General features: G+C 42.1%; 1 protein-coding gene across 2 annotated transcripts; it reads left to right on the forward strand.

Moving 5' to 3' along the window:
* The first annotated feature begins 5,426 nt into the window (after positions 1 to 5,426).
* LOC131890815 (uncharacterized) lies at positions 5,427 to 16,987 on the forward strand. 2 transcript variants are annotated; one of them, XM_059240247.1, is made up of 5 exons: positions 5,427 to 5,666; positions 5,913 to 6,016; positions 9,121 to 9,510; positions 9,930 to 10,257; positions 14,937 to 16,987. In XM_059240247.1, exons 2-5 carry the CDS (start codon positions 5,971 to 5,973, stop codon positions 16,345 to 16,347), a joined length of 2,175 nt encoding a protein of 724 aa, XP_059096230.1. In that variant the 5' UTR covers positions 5,427 to 5,666; positions 5,913 to 5,970; the 3' UTR covers positions 16,348 to 16,987. The 2 variants fall into 2 exon arrangements, with proteins under 2 accessions (XP_059096230.1, XP_059096229.1); XM_059240246.1 differs by lacking the exon at positions 5,427 to 5,666 and having other exon boundaries at positions 5,826 to 6,016.
* The last annotated feature ends 55 nt before the right edge of the window (positions 16,988 to 17,042 follow it).

Here is a 17,042-nt window from a genome sequence, read left to right on the forward strand (position 1 = left end):
CTCCTTTCATATCCAGCCTTCTGCCCAAACTTGGTAGCCCTAAGCCCCCCTCTGGTCGCCATGAGCCCCACGCATCTTTTAGATCGTATGCTCAGGTGGCGGCCAGAGTTCCTTCTCCCTCTTCTCCTCCCCTTTTACCCTCTCCTCAAAGGTTCTCTTATCCTCCACCTAAGGTCAGTTTTGTCCAAAAACAGGATTTTTTTAAGGTTAGAGAGCCTAAGTCAAAGATTTGATAGCTCTAGTCCATCGGAGGGCTCTCTGCCATAAAAGGGCTTTATTTGAATGTGCATTGTCTTATTTCCAAAAAAGATAGCACAAAGATCAGGTTCTTTGAGGAACTAGCTTTAGATAGGCAGGTCTCGTTCATTTCCATGACAGAAACCTGGCTTCGACCAGGAGTCTTAGATGAAGAGCTGGCCATGGTTGGTTTCAATTTAGTTCGATGTGATAGAGTACGCCCTGACAATCCAATTTTTCCGCATGGGGGCGTATGTCTATATGTTAGAAATGACCTGCACACTAGTCATGTAAAAATGTCTAATGGAGAAGTAGAGGTCTTATTTTGTCATCTCCAAGGTCTTGATCTGTCCATTGCGACAATATATAGGCCCCCCTCTTGTTCAGTAAGCTTGTTTCTGTCAGCTCTCAGATTCATAGGAAATGAGTTGGACCAGTCAGTTTTGCTCAAAGGTTTTCTTTTGTAGGGGACTTCAATTTCCGGCTAGCGTTGTAGAATGGGAGGCTAGTCCCAGATGGGTATATTCCCATTTCGAAATCGACGTCTCAGTCGTTCGAAAAGCTGGAGGAATTTGCGATCTTGCGCAATCTCTCTCAGCATGTTGGTGTAGCCACCAGAGCGAATAGCGTTCTTGACTTGTTTTTTTTCCAATGACCTGATCTGATCCAGTATGTCCATGTGACACCTAGTAATCTGTCAGATCATCATGTTCTCGAGATAGGGTCGACCATTACTCAAAAGCCGGCGTGCTCTAGAGTAAGACCGTAGAGTAGACAAAATGATTCTAGTTTTTGAGGACGTCTGTTCGAGTCTAGCAATCTCTGAATGTGTTTCACAGGGCGGGGCACATTCTAAATTCCGAAGTAATAGGAAGAATTTGTTCAAAAGAGTTGCAAAATAGCAAAACGGCTCCAGAGCACTTTCAATCCAGTAGTTGTGGCTAGCCTTCAAAGAAAGTTGGATTTAATCCAAGGTAGAATTAAGGCCTCCATTGAGACAGATCAGTTGAACAAGGAAAGTAGAGTTGTTAAAGAGGTGAGGTCGAATCCGAAGGCGTTTTTCACTTACGCAAACTCTAAGAGAAAGATGAAAACACCCTGTAGGGCCTTTTGAGGTCGATGGGGAAGCCATAGACAATGTAGGAACTATGGCCAACATACTTGGAGATCAGTTCTCTAGTTGTGTTTTCAACTCCACTGAGTTTAGGAGCAACAGTCCATTGCTCTATTGATGAGTTTGTTGGGACTGGCAAGGCTTGTCAAGCCTGAGACATTTAGATGATCTTGTAGTCACAGATCAGGATGCTTTAGAGGCATCAGGGACTTGAGACTCTCGCGCTCCCCTGGCCCTGATGGATTGAATCTCAGTTTCTGATGAGATGATCACAGGTTCTTGCTCCTGTCTTCTCGTACTTGATGCGTTGCATCTTGGACCAGGGCAAGTTCCCCTCTTCTCTGAAAGGTAGCTCATGTTGTTCCAATTTTCAAAGGGGGATATAAGTCACTCCCCAGTAACTACAGGCCAATTTCTCTCACTTCGAAATTTGCGAAGGGTTTGTGAAAGATCATGAAGTTCAAACTTGTTGAATTTCTTGATATTCATGAAGTCCTTCCTCGTAGCCAGCATGGGTTCCGAGCACATTTTAGCACGGTTACCCAACTGATTGAACATATAGACCAGGTTATTGAGGGACTGGAGAGCCATGAATCAGTCGATGTAGTTTATCTCGACTTTGCCAAGGCCTTTGACAAGGTAGATCATGGCCTTTTAGTTAACAGGCTCCATGAGATTGGGGATCCAAGGCAAGGTTCTCAATTGGCTAAGAAGTTTCATTTGTGGTAGGAAACAATTAGTTAAGGTTGAGGGATCCTTAGTGACATACATGATGTCAAGTCGGGTGTCCCTCAGGGCTCCATTTTGGGTCCCTCTCCTTTTCATCATCTTCATTGCTCCGCTTCAGAAGCTTGGTAGTAGTAATGTCAGTATCTCTTCTTACGCTGATGATACAAAATTGGTAGTTGGTAGGAATGGTCAGGATTCTGGTTGTCTGGCAAAGGTCCTAGACCAAATTTATTCCTGGGTTGCTGCGAGTAACATGGCTTGAATGGAATGAAATTCCGTTCAATGACCTTTGGGTCGACGCCATTAGACACTCCACTATTAGATGATGAAGGTAAGGACATTGAGCAGGTCTCATCCATGAAGGATTTAGGTGTAGTCCTCCAAGATAATGGAAAGTCGATGAGGCATATCCAGTGAGAAAGTTGGTAAGGCTTTTCAAACATGTGGTTGGATATATCGCACGTTTAAGTCCAGAGATAGTGTCACGATGCTAACTCTGTCAAGTCGATTGTTAGCCGCATCTTGAATATGCCTCTCCATTTGGGCTCCAATTAGTCAGCAGGTTTGCAAAAGCTCGAGCAGGTCCAAAGATGTTTTACTAGGAACATTGAAGATATGAGAGAGCTCTCCGTATTGGGAGAGGTTAGAACGGTTGGGATTGTACAGTACTCAGAGAAGGTACGAAAGGTATCTGACCCTGTACGTTTTCAAAAGCATTCATGAGCTTTGTCCCAACCCAGGATTTAAGGGTCAATTGTAGTGACCGTAAGAGGCTTAATGTGCGTTTTGAGAGCACCTTCAAGCCCTCGAGAATCCAGGCTAGTTAAAACAATGAAGTCCAACTCTCTTCTTTCTCGGGCACCTTCATTGCTCAATTTGCTGCCCTCAAATATTCGTAGGGTTTATGTAGGGGTTGATCCAGTAGCAAGATTTAAGTCAGACTTGGACAAGTTTTTGACTAAAATTCCGGATCAACCTTATATTCAAGGATTAGCCAGATCAGCCAACTCCAATTCGTTGGTCGAACAAATAATATATATGAATAAAAGTCAAGTATAATAAATAATCTTCTCGTCCTCAACTGCTGGGATTCCAATCCCGATAGCGGTAAGGAAGTCAACACCAAAAAAAAAAAAATATATGTCATGGATGCCCAAGGCCATGGAGGGTTTCACCCTCATTGGTGTCCACTATCAGCCAACCACACACCATGATCACCTTGTCTCCTCAGACTTCACATACATCCTGCAGAAAGCAAGGATCCTGGAGGATGACATCATTGGTGGTGGCTTCAACTTCCGATCTGACTTGATTGAATCCATCGAGCTCGCCCAGATCCCGTGTGCCAATGATTGGGAATCAATCATTCTGGGCTTAGACCCGGGAGTCCCAACACACCCCTACTCCCTGCCCTGAGAGCCTCTATACTTGACCACTTCTTCATATCAGAAAATATTCCGTCTCCGGCCAGTTTCATCCATCTACCGGCCTTTTTTATCCCCTTCCGATTTCTTTCACCTTCAAGATACCCAGAATTTTCGGTCATCCTAGAGGTTTTACCGGGTCTTACCTCGGAGTTGGGTGCGTGGACGTTATTCAATATGAAAATTCTCCGAATGAAGTGGCCCATGGATGCTCATGCTGCGTAACGTCCCAGCCTTGACTCCGAGGTAAGAACGGTTAAAAAGCAGGCATGACTGGAAATGGGAGTTGCGTGGTCAATTTACAGAAATTTGCTGCTCAATTTAAGGCCTCTGGAATTCTCCATCAACATCGGGAATGTAAACCACCAAGCTGCATTGAACCAAGACATGTCGCCCGCAATCAAAGAGCCGTCTTTTTCGGAAGAGAGGAGGGACCAAGCTCATACATCGTACCATCGAGATCTGAGGAGTGAAACACTCCAAAAGACCCCAAAGCTTTTGAGGAGGGCAGAGTCATACCACTACTATTGATTGGAAGTCCAGAACTACTTTGATGTCTTTATCGGTATCGTCCCAGAGGCAGTCGTTTTTCATAAGCACGAGAAATTGTAGTGCAGAAGGTTACAGGGATGTCCATAATAAGATCTCGCTTCTTCTGTTGTTAGGTCTTTCGTTTTTCAATGTTGCAATTGGTTTTGGAGGAATAACCTACCTTGTGCACCACTAAGCTCTCAGCTAATCCTTGGCTCCACCCAAAAAAACATTCCCATGGGAGGTTACAAAAAAGTCGGTGATTACGTGTCAGCTATTGCTTGCACAACCGTCTTAACTCGAACATTCGAACTCTACACTAACACAAGACCAATTGTTAGTATTTGGACAAGAACTAAAATTACAAGGAACTGGTTGATTGGTACGAGTTTTTTTTTCATCTTGTTCAATTGCATCATGTTGGCACAAAGTACAATGTTGGAATAACTAAATTTTCCACCTCGATCAGAGCATTAGGAGCAAGTAGGAAATCCCATAAAAAAAATTGCCGTAACGGGAAGGGAATAAGTGGGTGCAAAATCTTCAAAAATGTTGAAATTGCGAAAATTAGTTCATGACCATGCTCACTGACAAGAACACCGTAGATGATTATTAGCCAGGTCAAAACGGAATCTCCATATTCCTAGCATTTTAACTGTGTCAAAATTACTGGCTTCCAACTATAGCTATGCAATTTACCTTGCATCAAAATACCGTGGCATTTCTATTGAGCCAAAGGAGCCAACAACTAAAATCTTTTGTTCCCAAGGGAGATCTGAGTCAAAAAGTACCCTTCAATGCTGAAATACGTTTAACTGCCTTAACAATCTCAATTATCTTTCATAGAGGCGAAAAATGACAAATTTATTTTACAAAACTTTCATCATCTTAAGCCTTGACTGGGTTGTTAACGAACATGTACGCGTCAAACTACATAACTTCAGGGAGTGGCTTCAGGATTTGTTGGCATCCTTCAGCTCTTCAACACATTTACTTAACTCATTCACTCATTATTCCATGAATGGAGTCTACCTCATCGTTCATTCATTCCCTTTTCCACGTTTCTTTTCACCGGTTCACTTCCGCCTCTTCAAGCTCCTGGAATCAGCTGTTGCTCCACAGCGTGCCCAAATTTGCCTTTCAGGCCTTGTGCTCCACTGACAGACTTTGTGTGTGAGGTGAAGGGAGGCTTTGGACAAGAATGGTGGATCCTCATCTCATCTCCGGGATGTTCCTTCTCTTGAATTCTCTCGAGCCTTGCACACGAATTCATCACGTTTTCTCGGCTCGCCCTCGCTTTGCGGATGGTGGATGGAGTGAACGTAGTGGCGGTTGGTTCTCGGTTGTCGGTTCCAGTCTATCCATGGTGTGCTTGTTGCATCTCTGCCTCCTTTACCTTTTTCTCTCCACCTCATCTCGTGGGAGAGCATGGCATTCGTTTTTTACTATGGGCATGAAAATGAAGTGTCTGGTTCACCTTAGTTGGTATATGGACTTCCATGGGCAAAGGTGGGGAGTTTGCGTTGTTCATTCATCAGTTCCAAGTCTCAGGACCCGTTTGATTCATGTCTCTTGGCTGAGGAGGGTGGAGTGTTAAAGAAGAGCAAGTGATTTCCTTTCCTTTGAGCTTGGTAAGTTGTAGTACATGATTAATTTAGAGGTCGGAAAAATAATAGATTTTGAGGCTGAGAGTAAATTCAAAGGTTGACGAAATGGGTTTCCCTACAGGAGCGGGTATTCACAATAGTCAATGTTTTGGTTACCATTCGCATTCAAACCTCTGGAATTGGCTCTCGACGTCAAAGAAAAGTTATGTCTCCGACCCTCAGTGATTATAAATTCAGGATCAGGTTTGATGGTTTGTTTTTCATGTCTAGTCAGTTCAGAAAATCGATCCAATGTGGAACTACCTCTGCGCGAAATTTCCCCAAGACAATGGCCGATGATCAACTGAAGCAGCAGATCTTTGACAAGTACGCAGGTATGTGGAGTTATCGATATTCAATCTAATTTTAAGCCTAGTTATAAGACGGGGATTTGATTCAAACAATTGGTTTGTTAAAAGAGCGATATAAAGCAAGAAAAGAACGGCAGGCACCATCTGCTGTATCAGAAGATTTTCGGCTACGCATACCAATACTTTATTATTGGACTCATAAAGGATATGAAGCCTCATGGTGCTATTCATTGAATCCAAATGATATTCAAGGGTTCAATTAACTTCAAGGTGCTTATAAACATTTTTCAGGGGAATTCATCTTTTTCATTCCATTAATCACCACCGCGGTGCACAGTACACCTTCTCCTTGCTTTTTGTTATCTAGTACAGTAGATATAAAATGTACCTGATTGAAGTCAACGGAACAGACAATTGAGTAATTCGAAATTCCGTAGAAATGTTGATTTTTTAATATCTGTCAATTCGGTGCTAACTTGAGAAGTCACATTCCGAGCCCAACACCAATAATGTAGAAAATGCTTTCGTTCTCATGTATGGCATTTTTGGGGTCTTAAAGCCCTTCAAAAGCTACAACTCAATTTGACTTCCTTCGTAATGTTTCAGTAATTTGTAAAGCCTTTCTTCAGACCACCAAAAATCGAGAGTGAAGTACACACGCAAGCTCTGTTAAAATTCCAAGTCGTTTTTTTACTCGCTTCCGTGTTCAGATGAAAGTGAAGAATTCAATTTCCAATGCTTGAACTCGATGCCCCAGAGTCCTGACGTTGCCATCATGAGAGTACACAATCAAGAAGTGACAAGTAATTATCAAACAATGTCAAAATATGAAAGTGCATCCAATGACTAAAAAATAGAGGAGCGGAACTTGTTATCTCGGCACTAGACGAGAAGCCAGAAGCAAGCAATTCAAATGCTATTTCATTCGCATTGAAGAATTGCATAGCGTATAAAACCCTCTTTCCCTACAGACATGTACCAGAGTGACAAATAGTTCGATTGTTTTTAACTTTCATCATATGAAGCTGTGTGTAACTTACCTCGGAATTGGATGAATGACAATACATTTTGTAATGACTTGTGAGATGGTTCGTTATTGCTCTGTTATTGATTCGAAATTTGCCAGCTGTCTCATGTTTGCTTGATATGTGACCTATTGCTGAGATAATATGTCATTATCGTGTCTCTAATGAGTCTCTCTTGAAAAATTTGAGCCTATTGAACATTTCTTTTTTGTAACTAATTTTAGAAACATTTTCACATTGTGGCATTTCGAATTACGATTCTGCCTTGACAACAACTTCAAGAAAGAGATGGAAATGATCAGCATTTTGGTTGATATTTTCATGATTGTGCTAAGTTTTACTAAAGTCTGTTACATCCAAACTTTAAACAATGCTTGTGCTTTGCATAGATTAAGAGCTTTGTAGCGTCCTTTAGCTTGAACACACATGCATACACTGTATGATAAATTTGAACCTAAAACCAATAATTGTACGAATATGTAACCCATTTTCATTTTCAAAAGAAATTTCTTCGTGAAACCAAAATAAGACTTGATTAACTTAATCCAAGTTCACAAAACCTTCAATCATGATTTAGTAAAAGGGCCATAAGTCAACTTCGATTCGGAGAAGATTCGCCCACGTTCATACATACATGCTCGAGTACGTGTATTGTGTGTTGGTTTGAATCATCTTCAGAATGTGTGGCTTTTTTGAGCTTGTTAGTGCTATGATTCTTGTTCCTGGTATCAGAGTGGGCGGCGGTTCCTTGTTTAGAGGAACCAATTGGTTTGCAATTTTGCTTGACAACAATGGATTGGCACCTGGAACGTACTATTGCTCGCTCTCCATGGGATCCCCAAAGGCAACTGTACCTACCCTGGTACGAAGAAGGGACAAAAAGGAAGTCAGTGGGGGCTTCTAGTTAAGGTGGAACCGGAAGCTGGCATGGGTTTGTTCCGGGTTCAGATGATCATATCCCTATTCGTCATCTCAAGCAGATAGACAAGTGGCACTGTAAGGAGATTGCGCTTGATGTTTTGAGTAAGCCCTAATATCCTGCTCAAAGACAAACTCGAAAGGATAAGATTAATGATTTATGTACTGCCTAACCTTCACATGGGTGGATGGAGAGAGAAGAATGTATGCACGGACACCAAGTGCCATGGGAAAGTTTTCACTCAAAGTCAGGGAATCGGATCAAGGCGGGCGTGTGTGAGATTGAGCGAGAAACCTCGGGTGAAAAACGAGGAAAAGCCGAGCCAATATCGAGTCAATTAATTCTCTCATCCATCTCGATTCAAGAATTCTCTTGGGGGACGTGAAGGCTCGCAATGGCCACAAATCTAGGATCTTTATCGAATCAACCACAAAAGAAGGCCAAGGCTTTTGGAACAACTGACTTGCATTTGAAGCACTTTTACAGAGATAAGTTTGGGGTACTTTACAGCGAGCGCAGGTAGATGAAAACTGCCGTCTTAAACCTCAATGTCAAGCAGGAAGCTTTGAAGCTCGAGAGGATTAAGAAATCTCAAAAGACAAAACTATGGCTCATTCTCAGATCAGGTTGTTTCATATTATGTGATGTGCACGTGGAGTCTTTTGGGTGGTGGTTCAGTTGGAGATTCGGGCGGGAAAACCCGTTACCGAATAAATCAATGATCGAACTAGCCGATAATGAACACAAATGTAATCAGCAATCACTCCTCAAAAACCCCGTTCTTGCAGTACACCTCAGAGGAAGAATCCATTAACTGAAACAACATGATTGGTGTTCGAATCCAAACGGTTCAAACACAATGTACTGCAAAGACCTAACTTCATAATCTTCATTGAGGCCACATCTAATGAAGAGATGCAAGCCTTTGAGTTCAATGATCTTTCCAACGATGGTGTCTTTCAAGGCGATGCGTTGACACCCATGCCCCCAAAATGATCGTTGAAATTGTTGACGGCTGATTTGTACCTATCAGATCAAACTAATGAGATATCGAACATGAAATTTCTCAGTAGAAACATTCAACAATAATGACCCTAATAATGATGAAGTATTAGCTTAAGCACTTGGAGGGTATGGGGTTGATAAACACCCAAAAAATACTATAAAATGTTCAGTTCTTTCAGGCATGTTGAGTAATTCAAGTGCCAATTGGACGTCTTATGCCATCAAAATCATTCGAGAGCGTGAGGAGATACGCAGAATCTGTGGCCCCGCTCCAAGCTCCATCCCGGATAGTCTCGTCCAAGCGTTCAAGTTTTGGGGATCAGGAGTGACCATTAGCGTGATGGGATCGGCCGGACTCATTGGCAATCTCCTTTCTTTTATGACCATTGTCACCATGAAGAAGCGAAACCTTTTTAACAATCTTCTCCTAACCTTGACGCTATTCGACACAATCTTCATTCTGAACAGTGGCATCTTCTTCGTTCAACGCGTCTTCATGTTCAAGAGCGAGATATACAATTTGCTTCTTCCAAAGGTCATTTACCCATTGGGAGGAATTGCTATGACGGGTAAGTAAGACCAATTGAATTCGAAACCTTTAAGCAATGAGGCATACGCTGGTTGATTCTAACAATATGAGGGTATTGAAGGACTATGTTCGTTGATGATCCACGGATAACAACAGGGATTAGGGTCGAAATCCATCTGAGAAAGAGCGAGAGCTTGGATAGACCAACTCACAAAGGCTATGCAGTACGAACTACGGCCTTTTATCTCGGGTTGTTACCGAGGTTCAAAAGTTCCATCCTTCATTGAAGAACGCCGAAGCGTGAGATAATCATAGCAACACATTATATGAAGAGAAAGCCCCTTAATACGATAGATCTTCTATGGATTAGATACATTCTTCCTTTCTCTCTCTCTCCTTCCCTCTTCGTCAAAGTTCTTCCATGATCCACTATGAAACAAATTTCTGTGACAATTTCAGGGTCCACGTACACGTGTATAGCGATAGCCTTGGAACGTTACCTTGGGATTTGCCATTCCCAATCGGATTTTTTGATTCGGCGCTCCCGCTATTACATCTGCACAATTGTTTTGATCAGCATTATCGTGGATGCGCCCCGATTCTTCGAGATCAATGGCGTCCTTCATGAAGGTCGAGTGGTGGACTTTAAGTACTCGAAATTGCGAACTAACCAGTATTACATCACCATTTACACCCTGTGGACACGGATGGTGGTGACAGCCGCGGGTCCTTTGCTCATGATGGTTTTCTTCAATTGCCGGATCCTTCATTACTACAGAAAGAACAGGTAGGTCAGCTGCTACCACTCAATAGTCTCTATTCATCCATCGTGAATTCCATTCACGTTGAAGTGAAGGCGTAAAACATAAAGGCCACGTCGCTGGGGGTCTCTCAGGAATCTTTGACATTTCATTTTCGCTCTAGATATGCATATCATTGACGAGAATAAATTGTAACCTTTGTAGTTGGCTTCCCTGCTATCTCTCTCCAAACAGGAGAGTATGCTTGCAATAGGGCACAAACTAATCGGTTAATGAGTCAGCTGATAGATTTGTTTGTTTGTTCGGAGTCAGAAGACAGCTCTCTCGCTCAACTTGCTTCTATTGATGGGTGTCCAATTAAGGGATATTCCCGCTCCGTTGTCGCAACCAAACGTGCAACATTAATTATTATCTCACCTTCGGGAATGATCGCAGGTTCGCCCATTTCAGCTGTTAAGGTAGCAACTTATGCTGTAATTTAAACACCGCAAAGAAGCTTGGACTCGGCTCGCCTGGGATCGAACCAGGATTCGCAAATTGGAAAGCGGTTGCTCTACCAATACGGTACCCCAGCAAGCCTCAGTTAGTAAATTTATTCAAAATCTCTTTTTTAAGTCAGGTTTAAGCCATGGAATCCCATTAGCCATTTTTAAATTAATCATATTTATTTTAGCAAGCATTTTTGTTGAATAAAAATGATAAGCAATTTGTACTTTCCCATTTTCCAAAAAAACGGGGGAAAATCCAAAAATTGAGTGATTATAAATGTTGACACTCAGACAAGTTTTAGAGGCACAATAATTTTGCTTTTAATCGAGAAATTTTACCGAACTTTGCAGGGATTTAGAATGATGAATATTTGGGTTTGCTCCCATTTGTGAGGACATTCATGGCAGTTGAGGAACTGTCAAAATATCAAGGCTGACAATGTTTGTCAGCCAGAAAGGCAAACGGAAAGAATTAAAGTCTTGGGAAAATATGTCTTTTTATCTCATAATGTTACTACTAGTAGCACTTCTGCCTTTCGCGAGAACCTAGAATAAATTAAGGGCTTCCTCTGTTAAAGACCAACTCCTTTTTCAATTTTGATTATTTAGTTTCGAGTTTTTTCAACATGACGATTTTGAAGCTCCACCAAATGGCATTTTCGTTTACTTTATTTTCTTTGATTTTAGTTGATCCCTTACCACTGAAAGGCAATGCCCATTTCACAATAGTATGACTTGTGGCTCTCTCTCCGGATATTACGGATATTGTAAGGGATGAACAAAATAGACGTTTTTTTAAGTTCTTTTGATATAGTACATGATCAACCATTTTTGACGCATTTTTTTACCAAAAATTAATCAACCATGTGATAAAAGTTCAGAATCAAAAATCAACGGCGTTATGAAATAATAAGTTGATTGAACATGCCATAGGATGTATGCCCTAATGTAGATCTCATAAAACAATCCTAAAACACGTCATCCAATCCAACCGAGGTCTGCAATTTCTCCGACGGTTACGTTTCAAATGGGTCATCGAGAATATCTAATAGATACCCTGTATTGCCATTGAAAGGTCTTTGGTCTTCAGTGCTGTTGGGGCTTCGAATGTTTGTTTGAAAGCTCCGAAAAACATCGGTGTGAGTGATCAAATAATCCCAAAATAAAGGAAATACCTGGATTTATCTATCCACTCCTGTCCAGTTGAAAGAACAACATCCATGATAGACATATTGTTTTCGTGTCTGGATCCAGTTTAGTCTGATCACATTGTTGTAGGTAGTTCCACTCAGTGCTTACGACGTTATTTCATCTGCACTCAACGTGACACCAAAATAAGTGGAAATACACAGCAACAATATGCGATTCCAATTGGAACAACAAATGCAAAAATAGTTTCTACTTTACATCTGAACTTGGTTGCCAGCCCCAGAATGAAAAGGCCTTCTTTTCGAATGATGGTGAGGTGCGATTTTTGTTATTATGAAGGAAAGGAGAAGAAGGTATAAACCATTCTCTAATGGCTCTTTTGACGTCATGGTTTTCGTTTACTTTGCCATTAGGAGTCTACCTAAAAACAGATCAAGGTTTGCTAATGTAGATCGTACAAATTGTTGAAGCACTCTCTCTGACTCTGATGGTTTGAAAGATCCTCAGACGCATGTAAAACATCAAATAGAACTATGACGAGTGACGGTGCAATTGCTATCCATTGAGGAAGCAGGAAACCACCAGACTTGTAGTGTTGGTTTGGAAATTCCAGAAAGATTTGTGGCGACATACTGACGTCACTCTTTCGTTCTACATTAGCGTCAATTTTCGGGTGAAATGCCATTTATGAGAAGCAAACCCACTCACTCATTTACGTACGGGATCCTCCTTTGAATTGAGTATCAAATGATGCCAATTATAAGCACGATTGCTATGGAACCCGATACACGTGATTCGATTTACTCATCCATTCTTGCTTCATTGTAAACTTTTCCTTGTGAGTTTCATCCACAGCAAGGACAGATCGAAGCTGTTCACACCGGTAAAAACCGGCGAGGACTTGCTTTTCACACAATGAAGTTACAACAACTTAAAAAATTGGGGATTGTTACTGAGCGTGGTCTATCCTGCTCTCGTGTACTCTAGGGATAAAGATTAAACTGTTGCTGGGTTCTTGGATCAAAGCATGCTCGACGGATCCGCCTCTCATTCGCTGTACTGTTGGTTGTTGAATGGGCATCTTATGGCATGGGCGAGAGTTTTGGAACGGTTTCAAAAAATGATGTGCTCCAAGCTTTGGTTTACAAAAGCAATATCTCTGGTATCTCCTCGAAAACTCAAGAGATGACCTCTTCTGTCTAGTCCCTTTCCTGGAGGAGATCCGAAGATCCACTTCAGTCGCTCTTGTGTCATTTCATCTTACCGAGAAGTCTTCTTTGGTCTTCATCTTTTCTCTCTTTCCGTTGGCCAAAGCGGAACTGGAGGCTATGTCGTGTGTAGTATGTAGTACGTTAGAATGAACGAGATTCTGGCCGGAATAATTTATGAATGAAGAAACCCATGGGTCTTTGAAACTTTGATGCAGCCAAAGATCAAAGGTGAAATTTCGCTCTGTATTGCTTGTTCACAAACAGCCTGCTTGGTAGGGAGATTTGGGAGGTGGAATAACACCTCTGCTTCCAAAAGAATCTTAGAGGTTGGAAGAAATTCTCGTCGAGGAGAAAGAAAATCTTGATTCATCATCAACGTTTTAAATGATCGTGATCATTTTGAGCGGAGATAAGGAGCTTGTGGGATTCGGAAGTACAATCCAATCGTTTGTACTGTGGTATGTATAATTCAGCCAAGTGAAGCTTTCCAACAGAAAATGAAATAGACCATTTCAGTACAAACTAAAAGAATATTTGGATACTTGGTGAGCTATCATACTCGTATAAATATTGAACGCCATTGAAAATATTAGTAAACTCATGGACACCTTTACACAAGATTCTTGTCAAGTATTGCACAATCTAAAACTGGATAATGAGGATCTGATTGAGTGATGCACCAAACAATCATTTTGAAATAGATAATTGGCCTAACCCTATAAACCGAAGACTTGTTTTGTAAATTGTTCAATCATCTGAGTCCGACGACATTTTCGTCTTGATTGTGTCATTTTGTATCATTCTGGTCAACAAGACGAAAATAGCAATGATAGGCCCTATTTACATCGTATTCATCTTCATGGAAGGAAACTTCTGCAGTAAGAAGGGTCCGAAAATAGCTCAGACCAAAGAACATTTCCCTGCTCGTTTTAGAACGTATTTGATCAATTCATTCTACTTCACGCCAGGGGAAAGAATCCACTTTAGAACTTGTTGGTCTCTTGAAAGCCTGTAACAAAGGTTCAAATGAAGGCGAAAAAAAGAGGAGGAGCCTTGTCGTGTCTTGAGTAGTAGTGACTTTTCACGCAAGAAGAGAAAGATGAAGGTTTTTCAATTAAAGCTCTTGAAAAAAAGAATTCCTAATACTTTGACACACTATGAGCTTTGAGCCTCTAGGGGGTTTCCAGGGGGCAAGACAGTTATCGATCTTCAAAATTATGCTCATCGATCCGCAACGCTTTGTATCATGATTATACTCTTTTCAAAAGGGAATATATTACCACTTCAGCACCAAAGAGGGCGTTTAGTTAATGAATGAATGAATGAATGAAACCGTACAGAAAGGAAAAATCTTCTATTTAGACCACATCCTGGTGAAGAAGGCTCTAAAGTCTCAACTTGGAAGGAGACGTGAAAACTTTTGGCCCCATATCACCTTCACAACGAACTCTCATTGTGCTCCAGAGGCTAACGTCACCGTTGAACAAGAAGCATTTGTTTAGGATAAATATGAAAACACGATCGATAATTTCTCGTCTTTTGAATCATGATCAGCGTAAATAGTGCGTGAAAAACGTGTTTCGAGCAATTCTTCTGGAATGTACTTGAAAAACGTGCCATGAAGCCCGTAGATGTCTGCTCTAGATCAAATGTGCATGTGAGTTGAATTAAATTCCAAAGACCTGAACCAACGACTCTGTTTGAAAGCTAACCTCGACCCTCAACGATGTCGTCATAGTTTACAAAATATGAAGACAGTCAACCCCAGAAGGCAAGAAAGAGACACGAAAACGGAAAAAAGTTTCACGCTCAGATACTTTGTGTATTTTCCTTGACATTTCTACCCTTTGTTTCCAGCTTTACTTTCGGCCCCACCACCCCTCAAAGTACAGCAGCCACTCCACAGCATTTGCAAAACCAAATCTCCGTGGCCAGCCACACGCCCTCGCCGCAACCTCCATTGGCACCGTCAACGCCCCAGCCTCCAATGCAACAACAGCAGCAGCAACAACAACAACAACATCATTACTCCAACTCATCCACCCAAGAAAAGTGTTTGTTCATCACGTTCCTGTGCTTGACATGCACCTTCTTCTTTTGTCACTTGCCCAGAGTTTTGATGAACATTCATGAACTGCAAATGAACCAATTGAAAATAGCTTGCGATGAACAGTACAATCGGCGTTATAAGGAACCCAATTGGGTCCTCATTGCCTACAGCATTGAAAAGGTTCTCTTGATCTTCAACTCCTCGATCAATTTCGTCTACTACTGTGTGGTGGGCAAGAAGTTCCGACAACATATGTGTAAAGCGCTCTTCTGGTGGTGCCGAAGGTGCTTGAAAGTGGTCAATGTGGAGCTTCCCACGGCAACCTTTGGCACTGGAGAGACGACGATGCCGGACACGGAGAGCCGGATCCACACTGGCCATGGAGGGCCGCATTCTACTCGAAGACAAGTCAGCATGGATTTTGTGAGTGTGAACGACCTCGACCTGAAGAATCAAATCGTACCCTTCGTTGGGGTGGAACACGAGACCCAGGTCGGATCAGGGAGACGAAATCGTGACGAGGTCGAGGAGTCCTCTCCAACCGAGGTATCCTCGCCCATGAATCCAAGGATTGTCATAGAGCGTAAACACCAGAGCATTGACGATGATGAGGATCCGGATTTCTCCTCAACTGAGGAGAATGAGACCCACGGATCCTCCAGCGCAGACGAGTACAGTTCGAGCAGCATCCACTCCAGTTGCAGTATCTGTCTGGCACGCCAAGCACGAATGGACGAGCTTGACGCCACCTCACGATCAGGTTCTTGGACCAGGCCTGTCAAGAAACGGTCCTACCAAAGTATCAGTCCCATCCAGGAGTCCACCATCCTCCGGGCCGAAGTAGAGATTCACCGTTGCAGCAACGAGGAGCTGGTCTCCAAGCATAGCTCTGCCTTCCAAGCCTTGCCCCGAAGTGCATCCTCTGTCGCCAGTCTGGGCGTCTATGACGTGACCATTAATTGGATTTCAGAGAGTGCCGACCTAGCCGCTGCCTCGCAAAGGTTTTCCACCATGGCATTCCTCTCCCCCCTATCGGCCACTTTACCTCGGGCAGGATCCCAAAGGATATCTGCCACTCATAAACTAGACCCTGTGGGCCTGATTGAGGGCCTCTCCTCTCCCTCTGAAGCTAATCCCAAATTGCTCAAGAAGGCATCAGGCGAGCCGAGTATTGAAGCTCGCGAAGATAGCAATGAGAACCCACCCGTCTTTGTGTAAAGATGTATTTCCTTCCATCATTACCCGGCATCTCGGTTTTTACCTAGCCATCCCATCCAATGTTTTTGTGTCCATCGATTGTTCTCGTGTTTTGTCAATTTGAAGTTTTAACCCTACGTATGAGGAAGGTACCTGAATATTTCAGAAGCTCGTACCTATCGGCATATGCTCGAGTTCTCCACTTGATACCTGAGTTGTGTGTACTTGATTTGAGTTCATTTGACAACTTTCAAATTGTAAAGGTGTCATGGCCTGCTTGCTAGGCACTATATTCATTGTCCAAGTGAAACAAAACAGCAAATCTCTGATTGAGCCAACAAAGAAACTAAAAGTTCCCCTGTTTAACAAGTCCCCGTTCGAAACTTTGATGTGATATTTGAAGAATGAAATATTGACCGGCAATTCTTCTTCCTCTGTCCCTGAAATCCCAAGCCAGATATAAGATATTGAAGAACTTGTTTTAGTACTTTATGATTTTCAATTTCAATGGCAATGTAGCCCTATCAATGTTATGGATTTGAGTGTCAAAACATATACCCAGGATTGTAATCAACTCCAGTCAATAGAATCTAAGTTCTTTTTGTGTTCCAGCCCAAGGTGACAAATCTTAGATAATAAAAGACTTGTGTATTTTTGAAAATGTCTCGAAATCAGAAAATCTACAATTGCAACAAAGTATTATAGAACGCTATCCT

This window comes from Tigriopus californicus, chromosome 11 (genome assembly GCF_007210705.1).
Source record: "Tigriopus californicus strain San Diego chromosome 11, Tcal_SD_v2.1, whole genome shotgun sequence".
Taxonomy (NCBI): Eukaryota; Metazoa; Arthropoda; class Copepoda; order Harpacticoida; family Harpacticidae; genus Tigriopus; species Tigriopus californicus.

Coding starts and splice junctions, on each gene's coding strand:
- LOC131890815 (XM_059240246.1), top strand. CDS start 5,848: ATGTCTCCGACCCTCAGTGATTATAAATTCAGGATCAGGTTTGATGGT. Junction 6,017..9,120: donor GATCTTTGACAAGTACGCAG/GTATGTGGAGTT, acceptor CAGTTCTTTCAG/GCATGTTGAGTAATTCAAGT. Junction 10,258..14,936: donor CATTACTACAGAAAGAACAG/GTAGGTCAGCTG, acceptor CTTTGTTTCCAG/CTTTACTTTCGGCCCCACCA.